We start from the raw sequence: 25,782 nt of genomic DNA on the forward strand, positions 1-25,782 counted from the left end.
TGGCCGCGCCAAAATTAATGGTCATTAAAGACACCGCCTACTCCCCCAGCCTTAAAAACTCTGAGGGAAAACGCAGTTCAATTTAGGCCCCTGCCTCAGTAGGCAAAATTAAACAACTTGTGATTTGCTGTCATGCTGCTGCAATCCAAATCGCAAGGGAAACCGTCGATGGCCTCGTGGCGGTGGCGCGCTCTTACAAGGCCGTCCGGACTGCAAAGAAGTTCTTCGTACCCACGCAGCAATGGCACACTCCAGAAAGCCATCCGGCCTCCAAAATTGAACTTCACGTGGAGTATCAGGCTTGGAGCAGCCGCCCCGAGCCTCCTGAAAGGTCTGCCTCTGATATGAGGCTTGATCAGCTCGAGGCCAGGAACGGCCCAGGTGGAGCCTGGAAGGCTCACTGGACCCAGGCAGAATTCATTGTTGACTTGTTATCAAAATTAAATTTGTTTAGAATGGAAACTAAGATCAATTTAGAGCCAAATTACATAAAAAAATTGAAAAATCTATATAAAACTGTTTTCAACTAATCTAATTTCAGAGGAGCCCAAAGGAATTGCGTCCTGCTGGGGAAGGTCCAACCCACAGGGAGGCGTGGCAAGTTTCTGATTTAGTCTCAACTGAGCAGGAAGGCTGAGATTACCCATCAGTGGATTCTACACTCATCATGCTGGAGAAATGTGTGTATTCTCTATGTGTGTGAGTGAAAAAACCCTTTTTCCCAATCATAGTTGGATTTTGCTCCCTCTGGCCTTTCCTAACTGCAGAAAGGATCTGTTCAAGTGGCAGACCCTGGAAAGCATGGGATTTGGCTAGAGTGCAGGACCTTTTGTTAAGGAAAAGGGAGGGGCTGCGTGCAAATGGAATGACTGAATGAGGTGAATGAGGGAATTGGATTTGGGTGACCAGCTGGTAAGGCTCTGTAAGCAAAGCCCATCTGTAAGAGGGGTCCATACTACTGCACAAAACAGAGGTCCTCCCAGACTCCTTCTGAGTCTGAAAACTGATGGCAGTGAGGTAGAAGGAGTGCCACTAGGACCCGACTAAGCTGATTGAACCCCATATTGCAGGGGGAACATGGATAGTTGTAGTTCGAGGGTCGGAATTAGGACACCATTGGAGATATGCTTGAGGTGTGAGACGAGAGGAAAGTGGCCATCCTGGATGGTATGGAAAAGAAGCGAGCAAGAGAAATTTGTGAAGAATTGGCTTTGCTCAGGGCTTTGCTGAGAAACCAATTTAGCTAAATAAAGGGACTTAAAAGGAAATTAAAATATAGAAATAGTTATTCTCTCTCCCTCTCCCTCTCTCCTTCTATGCAACCATGTGATATGTTTAAGATTTGTGCCTTCCCTGATTTGAGTTAACTGAGATTTATGGTGGGAATGACCAGGATGTGTAAAACTAAGACTTCTGTTTCCCTTTTCTGTTCTCTTTTTCTTGTATTTATGTGTATATGTGTGTCAAAGTCTTTGTGTGTGAGGTAAATGTGACTGTTAATTGTTTCTAATCCAAAGATAAAAGAATTTTAAAATTCTGCTAGAAATTCTGCTGAAAATAAGCCACCAAAAGGAAAATACCCCTCACTCTGTTTGTCTGGCCAACAAACAGGGTGAAGAGAAATATTTATTTTTCTTTCTCTCTCTCTCTGTACTCTTAAGAACAGCCCAAAGATAGCAGGAGGGAATGTTTTAAGTTCATCTGCCGGAAAAGTTTCACTCTTGCATTTACTGAATGTTTGGTAAATGGGTTTTATCTGTCTATCCTTTTCCTGAAACATGACCAGCATGATGAAGTGAAGAAAGCTAAGGCTCAAAATGAACAAAGGCTTGCGACCAAAGTCAAAAATAACAAAAAAAAGTTTCTTTCAACATGTAAAAAACAAGAAAAAAGTTAAGGAAATGATTGGTCCATTAGTGGGGGAAAGTGACAAGAAGATGACAAGCAACAGGGAGAAAAGGGCGTTGTCTTACCTGAACGCTTTTTCTCAGCAGGATGGTGTAGAATCCACTGATTGGGTAATCTAAGCCTTCCTGCTCAGACTAAGACAAAAAAACTTTGCCACGCCTCCTTCTGGGCGTGCCTTCCCCACTTTTGTCGAGGCGAAGTATCCAGACGCAAGGCTCCAAATAAAAATAAAAGACACGTGCCTAGACTAATGACAACAGGGTGGGTGTGGATTCTACACCATCCTGCTGAGAAAAAGCGTTCAGGTAAGACAACTCCTTTTTCTCCAACAGGATGGGTGTAGAATCCACTGATTGGGACATACCAAAGCCTCTCATGTCCCTGTAGGGAGGGAAGTCTAGGCTTGTGTCCCTTGAGAAGTAACTACCTGCTATAGGACTCGCCTACCAAAAGCAGCCTCCGCCGCTGCAAATTGATCTATCCTATAATGTTTAATGAAGGAAGAGGGAGAGGACCACGTCGCTGCCCTACAAATCTCCTTGAGTGATACCTGGGTAGACCAGGCTGCTGAGGCTGCCACACTGCATGTAGAGTGAGCAGTGATGTGTGAAGGGACTGGAAGGGACTGAGAAATGTAAGCCCTGGAAATACAAGCCCTAATCCACCGACCAATAGTGGAGGAAGAGACCTTCCTACCCATTGTAGCGGGCTGAAAAGACACGAATAAGGCCTCTGACTTCCTGAAGACCGAGGTTCGTTTGATGTAATGGCGCAAAACTCTGCGCATGTCCAACGTATGCCACCGTCTTTCCAGATGATGTGACGGGTTAGGACAGAAGTTAGGAAGGACTAGGTCCTGGGAACGATGGAAACCTGTATTGACCTTTGGAATGAATGCGGGATCCAGCCTGAGGACCACTCTGTCCTCATGGAATGTGCATAGCTCCTCCCTGACCAACAAAGTGGCCAATTCTGAGATTCTCCTGGCCGACATAATGGCCACTAGGAAGGCCACCTTCAAGGTAAGGAAGTGAAGGGAGTAATTGCTCAGAGGTTCAAATGGAGAAGAAGTTAAGGCATGCAACACCTTGGACAGATCCCAAGATGGATAACGATGGACTGTAGGTGGCCCGGAGTTGGCCGCGCCCTTGAGAAAGGCATTAACTGCTGGATGTTGAGACAGGGAGACTTGGTTGTCACAGGTGAGAACTGTCAACAAAGCTGCAATCTGCCTGCGAATAGTGTTGGTTGACAGATCATTGATATAACCCCAGAAAAGGATTGTCTAGTTAAACTCTCCCGCTCAAGTGCCAAGCGGCTAGTTGGAGCCACTGTGGGTCCGGGTGTTGAAGGTTCCCCTGGCTGAGAGCTACTCGGTCCGGGGGGATCCTCCACGGTGGCGAGAGCGACAGGTCCACTAGATCAGCAAACCACGGGTGTCTTGGCCAGTATGGAGCAACTAAGATTAGCTCAGCCTGTTTGTGGAGAACCTTGCGAATAGTCACCTGTAGTAACGGCAGAGGAGGAAAGGCATAAAGTACGCCCTCCGGCCATCTGCTCCAGAGGGCTTCCGTTCCCTCTGCCCCTCTTGCCAGGAATCTGGAAAAGAACCTGGGGAGTTGTGTGTTGCTCGGTGAGGTGAAGAGATCTAGGATGGGATAGCCAAACCTGTGCGATATTTCCCTGAACAGGGTTGAGTCCAGTTTCCACTCTGAGTGATCCACTGTGGCCCTGCTCAGGGAATCTGCCTGTTGATTTGCCTCTCCCGAGATGTGTTCCGCACTGATTGATCTCAGAGTGCACTCTGCCCAAAGACCTATGGCCAGAGCTTCCTGCATGAGTGATTAAGAGTGGGTCCCCCTTTGTTTGTTTACGTGAGCCTTGGCCGCAATGTTGTCTGTCAGGATCAACACGTTTCCCTGACACAAGGGGGGAGAACTTTTGGAGAGCCAAGTGGATGGCCCTGAGCTCCAACCAATTTATGTTGTGAGCCAGGTCTGACCTGGACCACTGACCTTGGGCTAGGTGGTGCTGAAGATGTGCTCCCCAACCGAACAGACTGGCGTCTGTGGTCAGGGTGCTCCTGGGCAGTTCTTTGAAGAGGATGCCCTTGTTCAAGGTGGACGAGGTCCACCACAGAAGTGAAGACAGGGTGTGATGTGGAACCCTGACCTTCCTGTTGGAGGCACTGATGTTGCGTCTCTGAAAGGGAAGGAGGAACCATTGGAGGTTCCTGAAGCTTGGCCCATGGAACGATGCACATGCAAGAGACCATCTTTCCCAGGAGTTGGGATAGTTGTACCAGAGGTACCTTCCTTTCCCTTCGGATCTGTTGGGCCAGCCTTTGAATGCTGACCTACCTCTCCTGAGAGAGATAGACCCTGCATAGGCTCGAATCTATCAATGCTCCCAGATGGAGCAGACGTCTTGTGGGTGTTGTGTGACTCTTTTTGAAGTCCACGGAGAACCCGTGATTCTGAAGTGTTTGAATTGTGATTGCCAGGTGCGACTGGCCTGATTGGAAGGATCTGGACTGTATCAGTATGTCATCCAGGCCTTATCCTTAGATGAGCCGCCAGCACTGCCAAGATCTTTGTGAAAACCCTCGGAGCTGAAGAGAGACCAAAGGGGAGGGCCCGATACTGGTAATGCCTGTGTGCGTAGCAGAACCACAGGAACCTGCGGTGTTCCTGGAGGATCGGAATGTGGAGGTAAGCCTCCATCAGGTCAATGGAGGAAAGGAAATCCCCCTTCCTGATGCTTGCCAAGATGGACTTTAGGGTCTGCATCTTGAACCTCCTGTAAGTTAGGAAGTAATTTAGACCTTTCAGGTCCAGTATCGCCCTCCAGCCCCCTGAGGCCTTGGGAACTACGAACAGGAGTAGAACCCCTCTCCTATCTGGTCCTGAGGTACCCTTTCTATGGCCCTGATGTCTAGTAAGTGTGCAATGGCTGTCATGACTAGTTGTGCTTTTGATGTATTGTTTGAAACCGGACACTGTATGAAACGATCTGGGGGAGAAGATCGAAACTCTAGGGAGAGACCCTGTCTTATGGTCTCCCTGACCCAAGCATCTGTGGTTGTGCCCTCCCAGATATCGTAGAACAGTGCCAGTCGTCCCCTGATGGGGTAGTCCTCCTTGGCGTCACTTGGACCGCCTGTATGGACGATTGCCCGATCCCCTAAAGGGACGTTTGGTCTGGGACTGACCCCTGGCTCCGCTAATCTGGCGGTCCTGCTGTGATCCTGTCTGGAGGAGTAGGATCGTGAGCCTCTGGGCCAATCCCAGGACTGCCCTGCCCGAAAGGGCTGTCTCCACTCCCAGGTGCCACTGGGACGGAATGGTGGCCTGCGGTAATCCTGTTGAAGATGTCTATCTGATTTTTTGGAGGGATGGGCGATCATCTTTTGCTTGTCCTTGCCTTCAATGATGTGAGGCTCTAGGACTGGGCCAAAGAGGTGGGTGCCACTGTATTTGGATGTTGCTAGGCGCCACTTTGCCTTTAAGTCAGTGCGCCATTGCTTCAACCAGAGCAACCTATGGGACGCCACTGAGGCAATAGATCTGGCCGAACATCTGGCCGAGTGTAAGGATGCATCCGCAATGTACTCGGATGCTGCAACAATCTTGCCTATTGATTGGTGCGCCCTGACCTGATCCGGTGGAGTGAGAGCCTGGAGCTCCTGCAGCCACATTATCGCTGAATGTGCAAAGGAGGATGAAGTTGCCGCCCTTATGGCCCAAGCCGAAGATTGGTGAGCTCTGCAAAGAGAGAACTCGAACTTTTTGTCCTCCGCCTTCAAGAATTCAGCCATGTACCCAGGAATGGCGGTATTGGAGAACAGAGATGTCAGGGGAACGTCCACAGTTGCAACTTCTAGGAGAGAAGCAAAGGAAGAAGCGACATTATAAAGTTTCTTGTCCAAACTGCTCTGGGAAGGAGTGGTAGCTAGGGATGACCACTGCTTTTCCACCGTAGTCCTGAAGACTAATGGACACGGAATCTGTGGGTTTTCCTTGACCTTTTCCGCAAACAGGGGGTTGGCCTCCTGATTAGTGGAGGTAGATGGTGACTACTCCTGGGCCGAGATAAGTTTTACCGTGGCGATGGCCTTTAGGAGGAAAGACCGAAAAATGGCCGGATCAAAGAGACCCGAAGATGTCACCTGCTCAGGAGTTGGGTCCTCATCCTCAGACAAGGGAGTGTCGGGTACTCCCAGTTCCATTGATCCCTCCTCTCCTAATTGCGAGGATGTCTCTGAGACATCAGAGCTGGGCCTAGTGTCGCGTTCCACCTAAGGTAGGGGAATGGATGTGGGAGGAGAGGTTGTGATTGTAACTGGCTACTCCCAGTGGATGACATAAACTGCTTGAATGTGTGGTGCATGAAAGCCTGGAATTGACTCTGGGACCACATTTCCTCTTGGTCCTTGGAGCTGGCCCCAACCTCCGTTGAGGCATGCCTGCTCTCAGGTGTTTGATGTGACGATGAGGAAGAGGAGTGAGGAGGACCAACCTGCTCAGTTTCCTCCTGAGGAGACCAAGACCTTGGGGCATCCTGTGAGGATTCAAATTGGGGCTCTGTCGAAGGGATGTCCAGTGGGGCGGGGGAAACCAATTCAGCCCCACTGGGCCTGAGCCTTTGTGCCTTGGAGAATTCTCTCTCCAGTGCTGAGAGGCCTCTCACTCAGCTGTTTTGGAGGTTTCTTTTGTGGACAAATGTTTGGTTTTAGGTTTTTTCTCCCCCCCCCACTTCCAATTCCTCTGATCTGCGTTTTGTTTGTGCGGGGGGGGACACTGGTCTGAATTGCTTGGGGCCATTGCAGTCTAGGTACTCCTGGACAGTTGTACCTAGAAATGGGGGGAACCCAACACGCAGATCAAACAGTCAGAGATGGAAAACCGATCCTCGCTCTGAACAAATAACAATGGCAAGAGCAGCCAGACAGTGTTCTAATACTGCCTGCACAGGCCCTGTGACTAAAGGTCACTGACTGACTGAGAAACAAGTGGTCAAGAAAAATATCTCTTCGCTCTTCTTTTCTAGGTCTTAAGACCAGATATCAATACCTTGGTCTGCTTAAATGCAGACAAGACCCACACCTGAGGTAGCCCCCACGATTTTCACCACAGCCGCTGGGGGTATAACGAAATATCTTCCCCCCTGAACGGGCCTGCTCCCAGACCAAGGCACTCAGGCAACAACTAAGAATCTACAATAATGCAGGTAATAACGCTGATGATGCTGCTATAATTTAAGTAGGCCTCCAAAATGGCGTCCGCCACGTGAGCCGTTAAGAATAGCAGCCGCGCTAAGACCATGCGGTCAAAATGGCGGCCGCAAGACCTTTAAGACCTCCAGAGAAGCAAAGAGGGAGAATCTTGGAGTTCTTTAAGGGAGAATCAATTGCATGCAGCAGGGAAACGAAATAGCTTGAATTCCTGATTCCCCCCGGTCCCCAAGCACTTGCGATATGTAGCGCAGCCTTCGCTGCGATCCGGATGAGGCTGCAGTCAGGAAAACGCTCCCTCGAAGCCTCGACGCGAACAAGGCGCTCCGGAGGTCTCCGCACTGAAAAGCCGATCTCCGCTGCCCAGCTGATCGTCGGAATGGGAGCTCCCCTCCGGACAAAGCCTGCAGCCTCCCCCTTCAGAGCCCCAAAGGGCTGCAGAGGAGCAAGGACAGAGTCCTTATCCCCCCCAACACAATCTCAATCGATTTTGGAATTTTCCAAGTAAAAGCCGAATTAGTCCAATTGATTGATCAAATTTAAATTTAAATCTAGCCAATTTTCATCAGATTAAAACAAAAAAAAAGAACAAAGAGAATCTAACCTAGCTAGGGAGCCTTCAATAAAGCGTTTTATGAGCTCGAGACTAAGACAAAAACTGGGGAAGGCACGCCCAGAAGGAGGAGTGGTGAAGTTTTTTTGTCTTAGTCTGAGCAGGAAGGCTTAGATTACCCAATCAGTGGATTCTACACCCATCCTGCTGGAGAAAGAAGAATTACTCAACTCGTTTTTTGCATCTGTCTTTACACAAAGGGAAAAAACAATCCAATCTACCAAAAACAGTATCATAAAAACACATTAGAAACACAAGTTAAGATAGGCAAGAAAATGGTAAGTGAGCACCTGTCCAGCCTAGACAAGTTCAAATCACCAGGACCAGATAGATTACACCCCAAGGTTCTCAAGGAACTGGCAGATGTGATCTCAGAACCACTGAACTATATTTTTGCAAAGATCTTGGAGCACTGGGGAACTACCAGAGGACTGGAAAAGAGCTGATGTAGTTCCCATCTTCAAAAAAGGAGGAAAAAATGGATACAGGAAACTACAGACCTATCAGCCTGACCTCAATACCTGGGAAGATTCTGGAAAAGATAATCAAACAACAAATCAGCGAACACCTAAAGGCAAATAAAGTCATTACTAAAGTCAACATGGGTTTGTCAAAAACAGATCATGCCAGACAAATCTTATTGTATTTTTTGACCAAGTGACAAAATTAGTGGACCAGAGGAATGCTGTGGATATAATTTATTTGGACTTCAGTAAGGCATTTGATAAAGTAGATCACAACCTACTACTTGATAAGATAGAAAAATGTGGGTTATACAGCATCAGCACCAGATGGACTCGTAACTGGCTGACCGGCCATATTCAGCGTGTGGTCCTCAATGGAACCGCATTGAGCCGAGGTGGCGCAGCAGTTAGAGTGCAGTACTGCAGGCCACTTTAGCTGACTGTGTTCAGCAGGTCAGCGGTTCAAATCTCACCGGCTCAAGGTTGACTCAGCCTTCCATCCTTCCGGGGTAGGTAAAATGAGGACCCAGATTGTTGGGGGCAATGTAAATATATATATACATTGCTTACTGGTGTACACCGCTTAGAGAGTGCTTGCACTTAAAGCGGTATATAAGTCTCATAAATAAAATAAAATAAATCTACATGGAGGGAAGTGTACAGTGGGGTGCCCCAAGGCTCTGTTCTGGGCCCAATGCTCTTCAACATCTTCATCAACGATTTGGACGAGGGGAGAGATGAGGAACTCATCAAATTTGCAGACGACACCAAGCTGGCAGGAATAGCCAACACTCCAGAAGACAGGCTTAAGATACAGGAAGATCTGGACAGACTTGAATATTGGGCACTATCTAACAAAATGAAATTCAATGGTGAAAAAAGTAAAGTTCTACATTTAGGTAAGAAAAACCAAATGTACAGGTATAATATAGGTGGTTCCTTGCTCAATAGTAGTAACTGTGAGAGGGATCTTGGAGTCCTAGTGGACAATCACTTAAATATGAACCAGCAGTGTGCTGCAGCTGCCAAAAAAGCCAACACAGTGCTAGGCTGCATTAACAGAGGGATAGAATCAAGATCACATGAAGTATTAATACTTTACAATGCCTTGGTAAGGCCACACTTGGAATACTGAATCTAGTTTTGGTCACTACGATGTAAAAAAGATGTTGGGACTCTAGAAAGAGTACAGAGAAGAGCAACAAAGAGGATTAGGGGACTGGAGACTAAAACGTATAAGGAACGGTTGCTGGAATTGGATTTGTCTAGTTCACAGGTCGGCAACCCGCGGCTCCGGAGCCACATGCGGCTCTTTGAGCCGTCTCCTGCGGCTCCCAGCCCATGTGCATTTAAAAAAAAAGGGTCTAAAGAAGTTCAACCAATTCAATTCAAACTTCTCATGAAAAAAAAAAACTTGTGCAGTTTGAATTCATTGGACGAACTTCTTTGGTTTGTGGGACTGCCCACAAGCCATTTGTGGGACTGCCCACAAACCTCTTCTCTCTCTTCAGTCTTCACAGACTGCAAGAAAGCTAAGTAGGCCCTTTTCAAAACGGCCTCTTATTACCCGGCCCAAGTGCTTCATGGGGGGGAGGCTCAGCTCCAAAAGGCTTCTTGGGAACTCCCTGCTCCAAGCAAAGCCTTTATTATGCCCACTGCTGCCGTTATAAACAGCCCCGGCTTCACTCGGCTGAAGGGCTTGGTGGGGGGGGAGGCTCGGCTCCAAAAGGCTTCTTGGGAACTCCCTGCTCCAAGCAAAGCCTTTATTATGGCTGCTGCTGCCGTTATAAACTGCCCCGGCTTCACTCGGCTGAAGGGCTTGGGGGGGGAGGCTCGGCTCCAAAAGGCTTCTTTGGGAACTCCCTGCTCCAAGCAAAGCCTTTATTATGCCCGCTACTGCCGTTATAAACGGCCCCGGCTTCACTCGCCTGAAGGGCTTGGGGGGGGGAGGCTCGGCTCCAAAAGGCTTCTTGGGAACTCCCTGCTCCAAGCAAAGCCTTTATTATGGCTGCTGCTGCCGTTATAAACGGTCCCGGCTTCACTCGGCTGAAGGGCTTGGTGGGGGGGGGAGGCTCGGCTCCCAAAGGCTTCTTGGGACCTCCCTGCTCCAAGCAAAGCCTTTACCGTGTCCACTGCTCCGGTTGTAAAGGGCCTCATCAGGCAGGGCAAGGTCTTTGCAAGCGAGGCTGAGGGGGGAGCTGCTTGTATGCAAATGTGTTTCTTTTGCAGGGACTTTGCTTTGCTGAAAGTTGTATCTTCCTCTTCTTTCCTTCCTGTTTTCTTTCTTTCTCTTTTTACCTTCCTTCCCATATTCTTCCTGCCTTTCTTCTTCCTTTCTTGTCTTCCCTTTCTTTCTTTCTTTTTTTCTTTCTTTCTTTGTCTTCCCTTTCTTTGTCTTTTCTTTCTTTCTTTCTTTCCCCCTCCCTCTCTCTCTCTACCTCTCTCAATAAGCAAACAATCTGGACTCTGACTGACTGCTCCGCGCTTCCTGCTCCCCCTCCCCCCGCACACAAGTAAACTGCATGCAAAAATCCCACAGGATCTACCAGCAGTGTTTTCACTCCTAAGTCAGTGTATGTCTGTGCACACGCACAAACTTAAAGGGAGGCTTCCAAACCTGACGTGCATACACATGTGGATGTCTGCAACTGTTCGTTGCAAAAAATAGGAAAAAAGGGGGAAAAGTGGACATGACTATTTAAAGACCCCCACTTGTCTGCACAGGCTTAAGCAGGAGGCTGGAGTAGAAGATCTCCAAGGTCCCTTCCAGCTCTATTCTATTCTATATGCAGGAGCTTATTGTAATCATTGCACCCCCTTACTCGAATATAACCCTTTCTACCTGCATACAGCCTTTTCTTCAGGAGCACCCCTGAATATCATATGTCTTGCATCGCACAGGGAACTACATGCCGTTTTAGTTGCAATGTGTAATTTCCACTTTCTCATCCTGATTACTAACTTATTGACTGCAGTAATTCACTTAGCAATGGTGGTAAGAAAGGTCACAAATGGGGCAAAACTCATTAAATGTCTCACTTAACAACACAAATCCAACTCATCCAAATAAAATGGCTTAACAAGAAGGTATTCGTCTCTTTACAGTGATTTGTTGAACACTGCTGGAATACTTTTCTGAATAAAGAAAAAGAAAGCCGGTTGGTTAATTCTGCAGGTCCTTGTCCTACTTTCCAAGTAAGTGCTCTGCTGGGAGGGAGAGGGAGATGGGGGGGGGGGGAGAGAGAGAGAGAGGAGGAGGAGAATATGAATATATGTTGTTGTCCTTACTAGACTTTTAGTAAAGAATGTTTAATGAACTATTTTGATGTTTGTTTAATTAAGAGATGAAATATGGGGATAATTATGCTGTATTTAAATATGGTAGATTAGCTGCTAAAATTGTTTTTACCTGTTGGGATGAAGGAGAAAGGGGTTTTTTCCCCTCTTTCTCCTGTCCTTTTCTCTCCCCCCCCCCATTTGTTTTCTTTTCTATTTTTCTATTTGTGGTTTTTATTGTTTGTACCGGCTTTTACTCTTTTCCTTTATAATCCTTAATAAAAATATTTGAAAAACAGAGAACATTGTAATGAGAGACAGAGATGGACAAAGAGAGATAGAGCATAACCTGCTATAAAAAAGATTATGACAGCTCAGATTAGATTGCAGGATCCTCTGTATGAATGTGGATCATTATGAGTCCTCTGGCTTTCAGAGGGTGATGAAGTGGGTAAGAGATGCAAAGAGAGTGACTGGAGGAAAATGAGTGAACCTGATCAAGCACAATTAAAGTTCTTAAACTTTTCTTTATGATATTGGTAAAGGTGTTGAAACATTTTAATGTCCATGTTAAATTCATGAAGAGTTGGCTGGCTGGAGAGGGGGGATCATAGTTGATGGAAGTGGAAGTGCAACAGCAGGATTGCTCCCAAACTCCACCCTCGCCACTGGGTAAAGCAGCGGTGGAGTGCTCCGTCCTGGGGGGGGAAGCAGCAGTGGCAGTGGACTGCTCAACCAGGGTGGGGGGGAAGTGGTGGTGGTGGGGGAATGTTGCTGTGAACTGATTGTCAAATGATTTGATTCCCAGTACTGGTTATAACTGCCAATATGTGACACCCGCCAGCATGAGATTTATTGTGCTTTTCAACCTCCAGTAGGCCAACCATGGATAAATCATGCAAGAAAAGAAAAATTTCAGAAGAAAACAGAGTGTTTAATGATACATGGGCACATTCATTTGCTTTCACAACTGACAAGACTGGTTTACCAGTATGTTTAATATGTAATGAGAAATTGGCAAACAACAAAAAGTCGAATGTTGCAAGACATTTCCAGAATAAACACGCAGCCTTTGCTGAAAAATACCCGGATGGAGATGAGAGAAAAAAAGCCGTTTCGGAATTGATGTGGAAGGTTGATCTGAGCAAGAATCATTTTCAGAAGTGGGTGAAGTCTGCAAATTCGACTACATATGCTAGTTTTGTGGCCGCTCAGGAAATAGTCAGACATGGGAAGCCATTCACAGATGGAGAGTATATCAAGGAATCATTCATTAAGATTTCAGAACATCTATTCTCGGACTTCAAAAACAAGAGTGAAATTGTGCAGAAAATCAGAGATATGCCTCTCTCTGCGAAGACTGTCAAAGATCGAACCATAAAAATGGCAGAAAACATCACCGGACAGCAAATTAAAGACATCAATTCAGCTGAGGCGTTCTCAATTGCCTGTGATGCATCCAAAGACAAAAATGATATTGAACAAATAGCGCTGTTCTGCCGATATGTGAACTCTGCTGGGCCACAGGAAGAAATGATTGAGTTGATACCACTAAAAGGCCAAGCACGGGGAGAGGACATCTGTGAGGCTGTCTTAGATTATTTAAGAACCAATGAAATAAACACCACCCACCTGGTGTCAGTGGCTACTGATGGGGCACCAAGTATGACAGGAGCACACAAGGGCTTTGTGGCTTACTGCAGAAGTCGCTGGGTAGAAAGCTGCTAACATTTCACTGCATTCTTCACCAAGAGGCGTTGTGCGCTCAAACATTTCCTCCGGAATGCACAGAAGTGATGAATGTTGTCATTCAGATTGTCAATAAAATAATGGCACAAGGTTTAAATCACCGTCAGTTCCATTTGCTACTAGAGGAGGTGGAAAGCACATATTCTGATCTCCTGCTGCACAACAAAGTCCGGTGGCTGTCCAGAGGGGAGGTGCTAAAACGCTTTGCTGCATGTCTGGAAGAGGTGAAAACTTTCTTGGGCAGCAAAGGGCTCACCTTTCCTGAGCTGGAACAACCAGAGTGGCTGGAAAAGCTACACTTCATGGTTGATATGACAGCACACCTGAACACACTGAACACAATTCTTCAGGGTAAAGGAGGCACAGCCCTGCACATGCTGGAGGAAGTTTTGGCATTTGAGCGCAAGTTGACAGTGTTTGGCAGAGATTTACAGAGAGGTACACTGTGTCACTTCCCCTCTTTGCGACAGTTCAAAGAAGGTAACAATACGATAAATTCAGAGTATTTGCAGTCTGCAATCATTGCAATGCAGACATCATTTGGGAAGCGATTCTGTGAGTTCCGAAAAGAAAAAACCACATTATCTTTCCCTGTCACTCCCCTGGCCAGCGATCCATCTGCATTTAATATGACTGCATTTGCAGGGGTAAGTCAACCCAACTTGGAGATGGAACTTGCAGACATAGCCGACAAAGATATATGGGTGTCCAAGTTCCAACGCTTGAGAGATAATCTTGAAGATGTTGCCCATCAGAAGGCCAATCTTGCGCTGAATCACAAATGGAGTGACATTGAAAACCTTCCCAAACAGGACAAACTTATATTCAACACATGGAATACCATCCCCAGCACTTACTCAAATATGAAAAAATACGCATTTGGAGTCCTGTCGATCTTTGGATCCACATACGTATGTGAACAGGTCTTTTCAAACATGAATTACATTAAAAACAAATATCGTTCACGCCTCACAGACAATAGCCTGCAATCTTGTCTAAAGATGAAGGTGACGTCTTACAGCCCTGATGTTCAGATGCTGTGTGCTGATGTTGAGAAGCAAAAATCACATTTACCAGGTAAAGTAAATATTTTAACTGGCTATTATTTTGCAAATATATATTTGGTGCTGTTCAGTGAAATAGTCCTTTTTTTATTGGTTGACAGCTGACTGCATGCTCCAATACAAACAGATGGACTGGCGGATGGGCAGATGGACATACAAGTGGACGGACGGGCAGATGGACTGACAGACGGGCAGATGGACTGATGGAGAGGCAGACAGATGGACAGACTGACGGACAGGCAGATGGACTGAGGGATGGGCAGATGGACTGATGGAGAGGCAGACAGACGGACAAGCAGACGGACTGGTGGGCGGACAGAATGGATGGAATGAAAGAAGCACAGCATTCTGGGTTTGCTGCAGGCGGATAAGTTAAGTTTGGCTTTTTATTTCATAAATATGAGGACTCAAATAGCTGTTATTGTATTTGAAAGTAACCTGCAACCCAGAGTCTTCTTTTTTGGAGTTCAAAATGTTTTTTGTTGCAGGTTGAAATAAAAATTGACTATTATTTTGCAAATATATATTTGACGTTCAGTGAAATAATTCTTTTTTAATTCATTGTCAGCTGACTGCACGCTCCAGTACAGACAGATGACTGGCGGATAGGCAAATGGACTGGCGGACGGGCAGATGGATGGACGGACAGATGGGCAGATGGACGGGCAGACGGATGGACGGGCAGACAGATGGACGATCGGTCGGATCGGCAGATGGACTGGCGGGCGGGAAGATACGCGGACAGACGAGCGGTATGACAGATGGGTGGATGGACGGACCAATGACAAGCAGACAACGTTTGGGTTTGCTGCAGACGGATAAGTTAAGTTTGGCTTTTTATTTAATAAATAAATATGAGGAGGACTCAAATAGACATTCGGTATTTTACTTGAAGGTAACCTTCAACACAGCATCTTTTTTTTTAGTTCGAAATGTTTTTCTTGCATGCAGTGCAGAAATAAAAAAATGTTTTCTTTGTAGCAGTTCATTGATTTCATAAATGCAACACACTATAATTTTTTATACATAGCACAAAGGAAAAAAAAGGATATATGCAGCGTTATCTGCATTTTAGATGCCAAAAGGGTTTTGCGGCTCCCAGTGTTTTGTTTTCGGTGGGAAATGGGTCTAAGTGGCTCTTTGAGTGTTTTGGGTTGCCTACCCCTGGTCTAGTTTAATGAAAAGAAGGACTAGGAGTGGCATGATAGCAGTATTCCAATATCTGAGGGGTTGCCACAAAGAAGAGGGAGTCAAGCTATTCTCCAAAGTGCCTGAAGGCAGGACAAGAAGCGACGGATGGAAACTAATCAAGGAGAGAAGCAACTTAGAACTAAGGAGAAAGTTCCTGATATTGAGAACAATTAAACAGTTGAACAACCTGCCTCCAGAAGCAGTGAATGCTCCAACACTGGAAGTTTTTAAGGAGAGACTGTACAGCCCTTTGTCTGTAATGGTATAGGGTTTCCTGCCTGAGCAGGGGGTTGAACTAGATGACCTCCAAGGTCCCTTCCAACTTTATTATTTTCAAGTTGCAAGTCCTAAAGTCCTCTCTAACATGTTGCAAATGCTCAATTTCAGAAATGAGACCTTTCATTTTGTTGTTCTCTTACCAGAATCCAGCCTCTCTTTTGTCTTCATCTGTGTTGTCTCCATCTTATCTGTTTCTTTAACCACTGCAGTATTAATGCCTTTTTCAAACTCTGTCTGCAAGCTACCCCCCCATTCTGCCCAACGATACTTCTCCTTTTCTTATCCTCTGTTCTCCATGCCTTTGTCTGCCTCTCCTGGGAGAGTCCACCCAAAAAGGAGGGAGGAGATCTCATGTGTTTCAGCCCTACACAGATGACCCCCCACAACCTTTGGAAGCAGAGCAGATTGACTCAGATGCTGCCTCCATCCATTTGAGCCAGAGAATTGGATTAGAATCCAGCCATCCATTAAAAAGCCACCATGCAACCTGGACAGGTTGGAACAGATCTTCCCAAGTCCTATCATTCCCCTAGATGCCTGTGAAAGCTGCAGAGGAAGGAAGGAATCCTGGAGCCATTGGTCCCTACGTGAAGCCTCAGAACAAAATTAGGAAGACTATGGGGGGGCGAGGGTGGAAACTCATTGTAAGGTTTTCTTTCTTGCCCCATTTGTGTTGTAATTAAGCAGCTGAATGTATTTATGGAGTGATGGCATTTGGGAATAGTTGGCACAGCAAGTCATGAACACCTTGGACTTCTGTCTGGTGGGAGGGAAATTTATCGAGAATGTTTGTATTGCCTGTTTTGTATTAGTAGCTGCACACACGCACACACGCCGTTCATAATCACATCAAGTCTATCTCCTTTACCTTCAGTAAAGTTCCCCAGGCTGATTTTGCTCTGTTGCACCAAGCTTTGCATGCACAACTTGCTGCAAATTCCAAGGAGGAGGGAACCAGGCCCCTTCAGGTGATTTGCAATTCATATTGAGAAGGTAGCAGAAAAGAGATCTCCAAACCTGAGCCCTGAATATCTTGCACTGGTGGACTCAGATTGGGAGTCCTAGGGCTCACTATGTGCAATTTAAGAAAATTTAATAGCCTGGCTTGCGTACTGGTTAACCTGAATTAGACATTATAAACCCGGATACACTAACTAAGGCAGGAAACAACCCTTGAAAATGGGCAGCCAGTGGTTATGTACTGAAGCAAATCATGGCTGTGAAGAATTTTGGGAGGAATGTGCAAACCTGACTGGAAGCTCAAAGTGACATCCAACATTTGAAAATGATTGGCACAGAATATTGGGCACTATAATTTTTTTTCATCTTACAGAACGTTTCCCTGACTTTAGACCTTTATGGGTTGGAAGCTACCCCTTTTGGGAGCCACTGCAGGGATCTTTTTCTGCTGTCTCAATTAGTGTCTTCTGTTTTTTTTTTTTTTTGGCTTAACAGTTTAAAGATTGTTTACCAAGCCTGACCAGATCAATTTTAAACTTGTGCCAGGAAGTATGTCATTCACACACACTTATGGCACAAAGGGGGGATTTGTGAGAAGTCAGCCCCCAGAGAAGGAAATATTAAAAGGGCAGAAAAATATATTTTCTCAAAGGATCTTAAAGAGGCAGAAAAGCATGCCCAGTTTTTTCTTAATAGCCCCAAGTCTCCCTCCCCCAAGCAGAAACCAGCTCTGTAGAAACACAGGTGTAAACCATTCAGGAAGGTTGAAGCTAGAAGATTAAGAAGACAAAGACACATAAAATCTACATGCCCCACCCAAACTCTAAGACAGGACATAATCGGATTAACCCACAGATGCCAAAGGGCACTCAGACTCAGGTCAAAATACATGGCACGGGAAATACAAAGCCTCAAACAGGAACAGGAAACAACCTCAAGAGCCCCAGAGTATACCCTATTCCCTACATGTGATCTCTCTCTTCTTCCAGAGCCATCTTTCTGTCTGGCTCTCCTCTTCAACCTTCTTTCTAAAGCAGTCGCCATGTTGTTTATTCCCGGCTTGGACTGAACCATGATGAAGACTTCTCCAACAGTTTACTTGTAAGTTTAAATTACTAAGTAAAAAATTACTTTAACATTGTATAGATGCCACTTATTTCCGTTTATGAAGCTGCCAGTTGACATATTTGATGATATGAGAATGGAGAATATTATATTAATCCAGGGAACATACTGCTTTGAATTAGATGTAATGGCCAAGTAAATTCAAAGCTTTATTTCAAAGTTATTTATTTAAACATATTATGCTTTCCCCTTGGCTTTATGATATCATAAAAAATAACCAACCCAGAATGCAATAGACTTAGAAAAGCCTATTTTGAAAAGACAATCCAAGTTTTATTACATTAAAAAAGAAAATTCAACATGCTATTCCTAGCTCTCCAAGACAGTACAGGATTGTAAACTAACCATAGTCCCAGTGCTATATCTCTGTATGCTGTATAACAGCTGCTTGATAATCACCAAAAAGTTACTGTTAGTAGAGGAAATTCTTAAGTTGCCTCAGCAAGTTCAGATAGCATTATCATCCCTCAGGATTGCAAGGTTTTTCTTGGCATCTCAGGAAAAAAATAGTAGAGGCACAGAGGCTTGTTTTTAAAAACTTCAAAGCCTCTTGCAGTTCGTATGCCAGACAAAAAGAAACTAGAGAGTCAGTGTGGTGTAGTGGTGAAGATGGACTAGAAAGCAGCCGATTGTGAGCTCCAGTCCTTCCTGGATCAAGAGAGTTGGCTGGGTGACTTTGCGGTAGTCATTGTCTCACCGTCAGACTAACCTCAAAGGGTTGTTTTTACTGTAGTAGGCAAAAATATTAAAGTATATTTGCCCCCTTGAATTATATATTAAAAAGTTGAGGTGAGATGGTTGGCTTATCAATTAAGAAAGAAGCAGAGACAGAGGATAATAGATAAAATAAATTATAAGGGTAAAATAGTCTTCCAGAAGGAACTGATTAAGAAATCTTTTTTAGATTATTATCAAAAATTATATAAATCTACTAATGTGCAAATATTAGATATAAATAAATATTTAAGTGAGGTTAGTTTTCCCCAATTGACAGAGGATCAAAAACAGGAAATTAATGGTTTAATTACTAAAGAGGAAATTGTGACAGCAATTAAGCAACTGAAAGTAGGGAAAGCACCGGGTACAGATGGCTTGACAGCTGTTTACTACAAAGTCTTAATGGAGGAGATGAGCCAACCATTAAGTGATCTTTTTAATGATATTCTACAGGGCTCAGAGATTCCTCCTTCATGGTGTAGTGCTTTTATTTCTTTGATTCCAAAAGAGGAGCAAGATCTCACTTTACCAAAGAATTATAGACCCATATCTCTTTTAAATGTGGATTATAAGATATTTGTAAAGATTTTAGTAAATAGGTTCATGAGGGTTGTGCATCATCTTGTGCATAAAGATCAATCTGGGTTTATAACTGGTAGATATATGAAAAATAATGTTAGACAAATTATTAATTTATTAGAATATTTAGACAAGAACAACCAAGTCCCTGCAGGGTTGATTTTTTTAGATGCTGAAAAAGCCTTTGATCAACTGAATTGGTATTTTATGTTAAGAGTAATTGAAAAGATGAACTTTGGTGAAAAGATATTACAAGCTCTCACGGTAATTTATCAAAAACAAACGGCACAACTTATTGTTAATGGAGGTTTGTCAGAGGTATTTACAATAGAAAAAGGTACTAGGCAGGGATGTCCACTATCACCGTTGTTGTTTGTTTTAACATTGGAAATATTGTTGATCAAAATTCGAGATTCGCAGGAAATTAAAGGAGTAGAAGTTAATAAAAAAGAATACAAGTTAAGAGCCTTTGCAGACGACTTGGTGGTTACTTTGTCGCAACCTATTAGTTCTGTAGTAAAGTTATTGCAGTTAATTCATCAATATGGTTTGGTTTCGGGTTTTAGAATTAATGTTAACAAGACTAAAATCTTACCAAAAAATATGACTATTCAGGAGAAGCAGACTTTGGTTAACTTGACGGGTTTTGAAATTGTTAATAAGGTAAAATATTTGGGGGTGATGCTATCTGTCTCTAATGCAAAATTATTCAAAAACAATTATGATAGGTTGTGGGTTAGTGTACAGAAAGACTTGAAGAATTGGGAGAAGTTGCAACTATCTCTCATGGGAAGAATTGCAGTGATAAAAATGAATATTCTACCCAAGTTTCTTTTCCTGTTCCAAATGTTACTGATTTTGAAGAATGAGATTAATTTAAGTGAATGGCAGAAGGGTGTTAATAAATTTATTTGGGCAGGGAAAAAGCCAAGGGTCAAGTTTAAAATTATGCAAGATTTCCCTGAGAGAGGTGGACTCAAGGTACCGAATTTGAAATTATATTATGATGCTGCGGTTTTAACAATAATTAGTGACTGGGTAAACTTGACAAATCTTGAGATACTTCATCTAGAGGGATGGGATTTACTTTATGGGTGGCATGCCTATTTAATATTTAACAAAAAAGTGGACTGGGTTTTTAAATCTCACATTATAAGAATTTCTTTACTTAGGGTTTGGAAAAAATACTACAAAAATGATTTTAAAGTACCATTATGGGCTATACCTTGGCATGCGATAGAGGGAATAAAAAGAGGTGTCAAAATGGACATGGTGTCTTATAGGCAATTACTCAGATGGGATGGACAAAATTGGCAATTAAAACTACGGGAGGATTTAGCACAAGAAAATATCATTTATTCTTGGTTCCAATATAGGCAACTAGCAGATAGATGGAAGGTGGATTGTAAGGTGGGCTTTCTTAGAGAAGATGAAAATCTTATTAAGCAAGTGAAGGATCAAAGACAAGCCCACATTAAGAGAATTTATGGGGTGCTAGTCGAACTGGATTCGGAAACGGAATTAATTAAAGATTGTATGATTAAATGGGCCCAAAACTTTGGCGAACCAGTCCCATTGGACATATGGGAAATCATATGGGTAAGAAATGTCAAATTTACGCAGGCACAGAATTTAAGGGAGAATTTTTACAAAATGTTTTATAGATGGCACTTTGACCCACAAAAAATGTCTTTCATGTACCCTGACCTACAGCCTAAATGTTGGAGATGTGATTGTTTGGATGCCACTTATTATCATATTTGGTGGTCGTGTAAAGAGATAAAAGCATTTTGGATTAAGATATGGTGGAATATCCAGAGAATTTTTAAAAGGAGGGTAAAATTTATTCCGCAGTTATTTTTGTTGGGTATAACTATTGATTGTGATACAAAGGAGGCTATATTGATGTTAAATTTGATCACAGCCGCAAGGCTGTTAGTAGGACAATATTGGAAGAAGGAATCCTTGCCTACACTGCAGGAATGGTTTTCCAAAGTGTCTTATCTGGCGGAAATGGCAAAGATTTCGGCTTTTTTAAAGGATCAAACGCAAGAGAAATTTCTTGCTGTTTGGGATAAATGGATAGAATTTATACAATTTAAATTGGATATTAAAAAATATCATGTTGCCTTTTTATAATATTATATATATATATATATATATATATATATATATATATATATATATATATATATATTTCCTAGTTTTAAACTTTCATTTTCTTTTTACATATATATTTTCTAATTCCTTTTCAATTAAGCCTATATTCTGCTCTGGGAAGCTCAGGGGGGGGGAAGGGGGGTGTTCTGGGGGGGGTGCGGAAGGGGATGTTATGTTTAGTTTTTTGTGTATTTTGTATTTTTTGTTTTTGAATTGTTGTATTTTTTTTTGTTTTTCTGTCTTTTTGTCTTTTTTGTAAAAATTTATAAAAATGTTCAATAAAAAAAAAAAAAAAGTTGAGGTGAAAAACCCACCTCAAAAGGTTGTTCCTGTGAGGAAGATAGGAAGCAGAAGTATGTTTGCCACCTTGAGTTGTTTATAAAAATAATAAAGACGGGATAAAAATTAAGTAAATAATAACAGTTATGGGTTACGGTTGTCGAAAGAAAATGTATATTTTGAGTTTACATAAAAGAGCTACTTCTTCACTTTCCTTCATCCACCAGATGACCCCATCGTTAACATCTCTTAGAAGCACTACTGCTTGTCCCGTTGCCAACCGGTACCCTCCCCCCAAGATTCAAGAATTCTTCTAATCCTCCACCAACCTCACCCCCCAAGCCGGATCCTCCCAAGCAAGTTTAGGAAAATAAGCCATCCTCTTCAAGGCATGGACGCCCATTTGAAGTGCGAAGGCTGTTCTCTACCCCTTTTCGCAGGTCACGAAAACTCTGCCAGAGTTACTCTTACATGGAGGCAGCCTCTCTTCCTTCCCCGGAGGTAGCTAAGCTGATGAAAACACGGACAGCGATCGAGCGGAGGGAGGAAACTGTCAGTAATCCCCCGTTACCACTGCAAACGGAATGCGCCGTTCGAATTTGGCGGGCGCTCCACCCCTTCCTGTACGTAGCGTTGCGTCACGGCGAAAAGGCTGCTGGAGAGGTTAGTAGTCTCTTGGCTTTCGGCCATTTCGTTGGCCTGACGAAGACCTTGCGTTACCGGGGAATGTGGAGGGAGCAGAAAGCCTCCTGTCGGGTCTTCTTTTTCTTAATGTATACCGACTGCTTTTCTTGAAGAGCGGAGCAAGGCATAGTAACTTCCTATAGGCAATTGCTGAAGTCCAAAAATTGGAGAGCTGGAGATCGCTAATGTCCCCTCCCATCCCGTAAATCAGGGTCTTCAAACTTGGCCCTTTTATGACTTGTGGACTTCAACTCCCAGAATTCCTCAGCCAGGCACGCTGGCTACGGAATTCTGGGAGTTGAAGTCCACAAGTCATAAAAGGGCCAAGTTTGAAGACCCTGATTTACGTTCTGGGAGTTGAAGTCCACAAGTTATAAAAGGGCCAAGTTTAAAAACCTGCGGTAAATCCTCTGTGTCTTCACATCCCAGGGCTGCTTCTAGCTTTGAGTTAGCAGTTGGGTGGTTTCCAGTGCCACCACTTAATCTACTTCTACTCGTGTCTTCCACTTCACCCTGACATGTGAAAAAACTAGGGCTCTCAACAACCTATGATGTTGTCTTTCTGGAGATTAAAAAGGGATAAATTAAAAATATATATATTTAAAAATAGTAGCCCCTTTTTCCTGTATTGTACAGGCAGATCACCAGACCTTTCAGCCTATCTTTTGCTTCTTGGAGGATAGGTCGGTCTCATCAGACATTAAAAAACCAAAGTTATTAGGAAAGAAAAGCAAAATCAGCTGCATAAAACCCTCTTAAACTTTAAATATCCAAAACACAAAACTGGAAGAGGCCACGGGATGGTGCTAATCTGCTACAAATAGAGAACTCTGCCCTAGAGTCTCTGTAACAATGAATAAATATATTAATAAATGCAGTGCTTTTTTGTCATAGAACTCACTGGAATGGAGCTCCTTTTTTTGACAGATTTTCCAAGTTTTAAAAGTAACTTTTGAAAATTTTGATGTTTGGTCCACGTGGATTTTGTTATGTGCTCCGGGCCAATTTCCTTTGTGACCAGAGGCAAGCTCGCCTGACCGATAACCAGCTAAGACACAATGGAGGCCTTTTGTTTCGTTTATTGCAATAAGCGGGGAGAGAAGCTATCAAAGCTTGGTTCTCTCCAAAGTTTTAACCCAAAATATCTCCTTCTTTTATTCATCCCTATCACCGGCCGCTACATCCCTCCTCTTTCCCCATTGGCTGAGGTACTGTGAGGTTACACTCTTTCCGTCCGCCTATACACATTTCATGATAACATATTAAATCATATTCACATATACAATAAGAAAAATTAGACATTTAAATGATTATTTTAAACTCAGTAGATATTTATGTCCCCATTTTAAACAATAAGGTTTTTTCCTGCTTTTCAATTCAGTGTGCCTATTCAGCTTATTTTCCTATTCTCCAGCCTGTCTTTTCCTGGCTAGCTATTTCCTATATATTTTTATGGCTTCCTTTCTCAGACCCAACTATTTTTTGCCTACATATTTCCTTTACATCCTTTCTTTGTTAACCTTTCCTCTTTCCCACCATAGCTTCTCTACTCAGTATATTTCCATTGCAGCAAATTCAATTTTAAATTTCTCTTTCAATACAGGCAGATCACCAGACCTTTCAGCCTATCTTTTGCTTCTTGGAGTGTAGTAGAAATCAAAGACTTGAATCAGCTCTTTCAGGAAAGGGAAGTTTATTGCATGCAGGTTCAGAGAGCCATCCTGGCTTAAACAGTCTGAACCCAGATTGTACCTTGATGACCATTTTTATAACCCTTTCTGGCGGGGGTTATTTTCAGGTCATTACATTCTATAGGTCCTTATTCTAACATAGAAAAACTACTAGACAGATCTATACTCGATAGCTCCTCGTTTACATTGGAATGTTTTTAGCAATCAGCAATATATCAAGTGTTAAGCAATTTAGATATACCATGTGACAGGCAGTTAGTAATATATCATGTGCAGAGCTGGGAACAGGATGTCTGGCCATCCTAAATTTAAGAGTTGTCTTGTAAGCAAAACAAACCTCCCTTACACACACAATCTTTGGTGGGCCATCTGCTTTTTACCCATATTCTTTGTCAGACCATTAATATTTTTCCAGGTACCACTTTATTCCCCCCCTGATGAGACTTATCTCATCTATGCAGATAAGTTTCATTCCATAACACTTGGGTCTGATGTATGTATGTTGTTATACTCTTGTCTCTGGAATTCCAACATGTGAAGAACCACCCTTTAGGTAACCATATGCTTGCATACCCAAAAGACACTGTTTGGAAAAATGTGCAATTTAGCCTTTCTTGGCTCACTTTCAGGCAATGAGGTGAAGGTGTATTCTGCTCACACCCCGTGATATGTGCACATTGTAAGTCTTCTGGAATGGCTACATTAGGAGTATGTAAAGCTAAAGCATCAGTGGGTAGAAACTTGGAAATGTGACCCCAGCTGTACATTGTTTCATAGCCTATATGTTCTTTAAACTCGTGATGACTGAACTCCTTGGCTGCTGTGACAGGAACACATACGGGTATTAAACATGTAGACAGCAAATTTTCCATGTCATATGCTTCAGAAAGGCAAAAATCAGTTGTGTTGGCTAGTTTAGCCAATTGACCCACAAATTATATTGCATCCTTGACTCCAATGGATGGGGCATATCCTTATTCTGCTGGGACCTTTTACTTCGCTTTCTCTCTGGGCGCTTCCGCGGGGATCTTTGGATAGTTACTCCAAATTCCACCGGGATAACATGTACGATGCAAGTCCCCTTCCATCCCGTCTTCAACTGCGAGACTAGGGTGACCCGCTCCCATCCCCAGAATAAGGGAGGCCCACACTCCAGAGTAACAGGAGGAGGAGGCTTCTTATATGGGGCCTTTACACATATGCCTTTCCTAAGAATATACCCAACATACTGACAGGCTTCGGGATTGACAGGTGGTCTTGTAATACAGGCTTCTTTAACTATTCTGTCAAATGCTTGGGGAAATTGACAAGGATGAGGCCAGCTACCATTCCAGCATTCTGGGGAAAATCCAATAGGGGGGTGACCTTCACAAGTGCCCGTGCCTATAGCATAAGATTGGATAAGGCGTGGAGCTTCTTCTGGCTTGCTCCATTGGCCTAAATTAGAAAGACAAACATTATTACATGCAACAATAGTACTATATAAAAGCAGAAGGAAGCCTTTCATCCTTTCTTCTCCCGTGCGTAGAAAGCCAGCTTCCGGGTGTGGCTTAGCAGGGGGTTGAATTTCAGCCAGGCAGCCGTAGATATATGTGCAGGATACACTTGTACTAATACAATATCTGGTTTACAAACAATAAAATATTCATTAAACATACTAAACACGTTTAAGAGTGAGTTTGGTGGGAACCTTGGGGTCCCTGTTCACTGTCCACAGAGGTTCTGCAGCTGCTTTAACTCTGGTCCAGTGAATCCAAGATTTAGATTCTGCAATCTTTATTGCTAAAGGAGAGGCCATTATTACTTCATA

The 25,782-nt window shown here is 43.7% G+C and overlaps 1 protein-coding gene across 1 annotated transcript in view; it reads left to right on the top strand.

Annotated features, from left to right (window-relative positions):
• Nucleotides 1-9,703: 9,703 nt before the first annotated feature.
• Nucleotides 9,704-25,782, top strand: part of LOC120299880 (kinetochore protein Nuf2-like) — a gene marked incomplete at its 3' end in the record, with an annotated part of 139,266 nt that continues 123,187 nt past the window's right edge. The window contains exons 1-3 of the mRNA XM_039325158.1: nucleotides 9,704-11,413; nucleotides 12,370-14,320; nucleotides 14,409-15,129. Coding sequence (XP_039181092.1) covers nucleotides 14,921-15,129 — 209 coding nt within the window. The remainder of the gene's footprint in view (nucleotides 11,414-12,369; nucleotides 14,321-14,408; nucleotides 15,130-25,782) is intronic.

The sequence above is a fragment of the Crotalus tigris genome, unplaced genomic scaffold (genome assembly GCF_016545835.1).
Source record: "Crotalus tigris isolate CLP2741 ecotype Arizona unplaced genomic scaffold, ASM1654583v1 scf7180000024317.942107, whole genome shotgun sequence".
Lineage (NCBI taxonomy): Eukaryota > Metazoa > Chordata > Lepidosauria > Squamata > Viperidae > Crotalus > Crotalus tigris.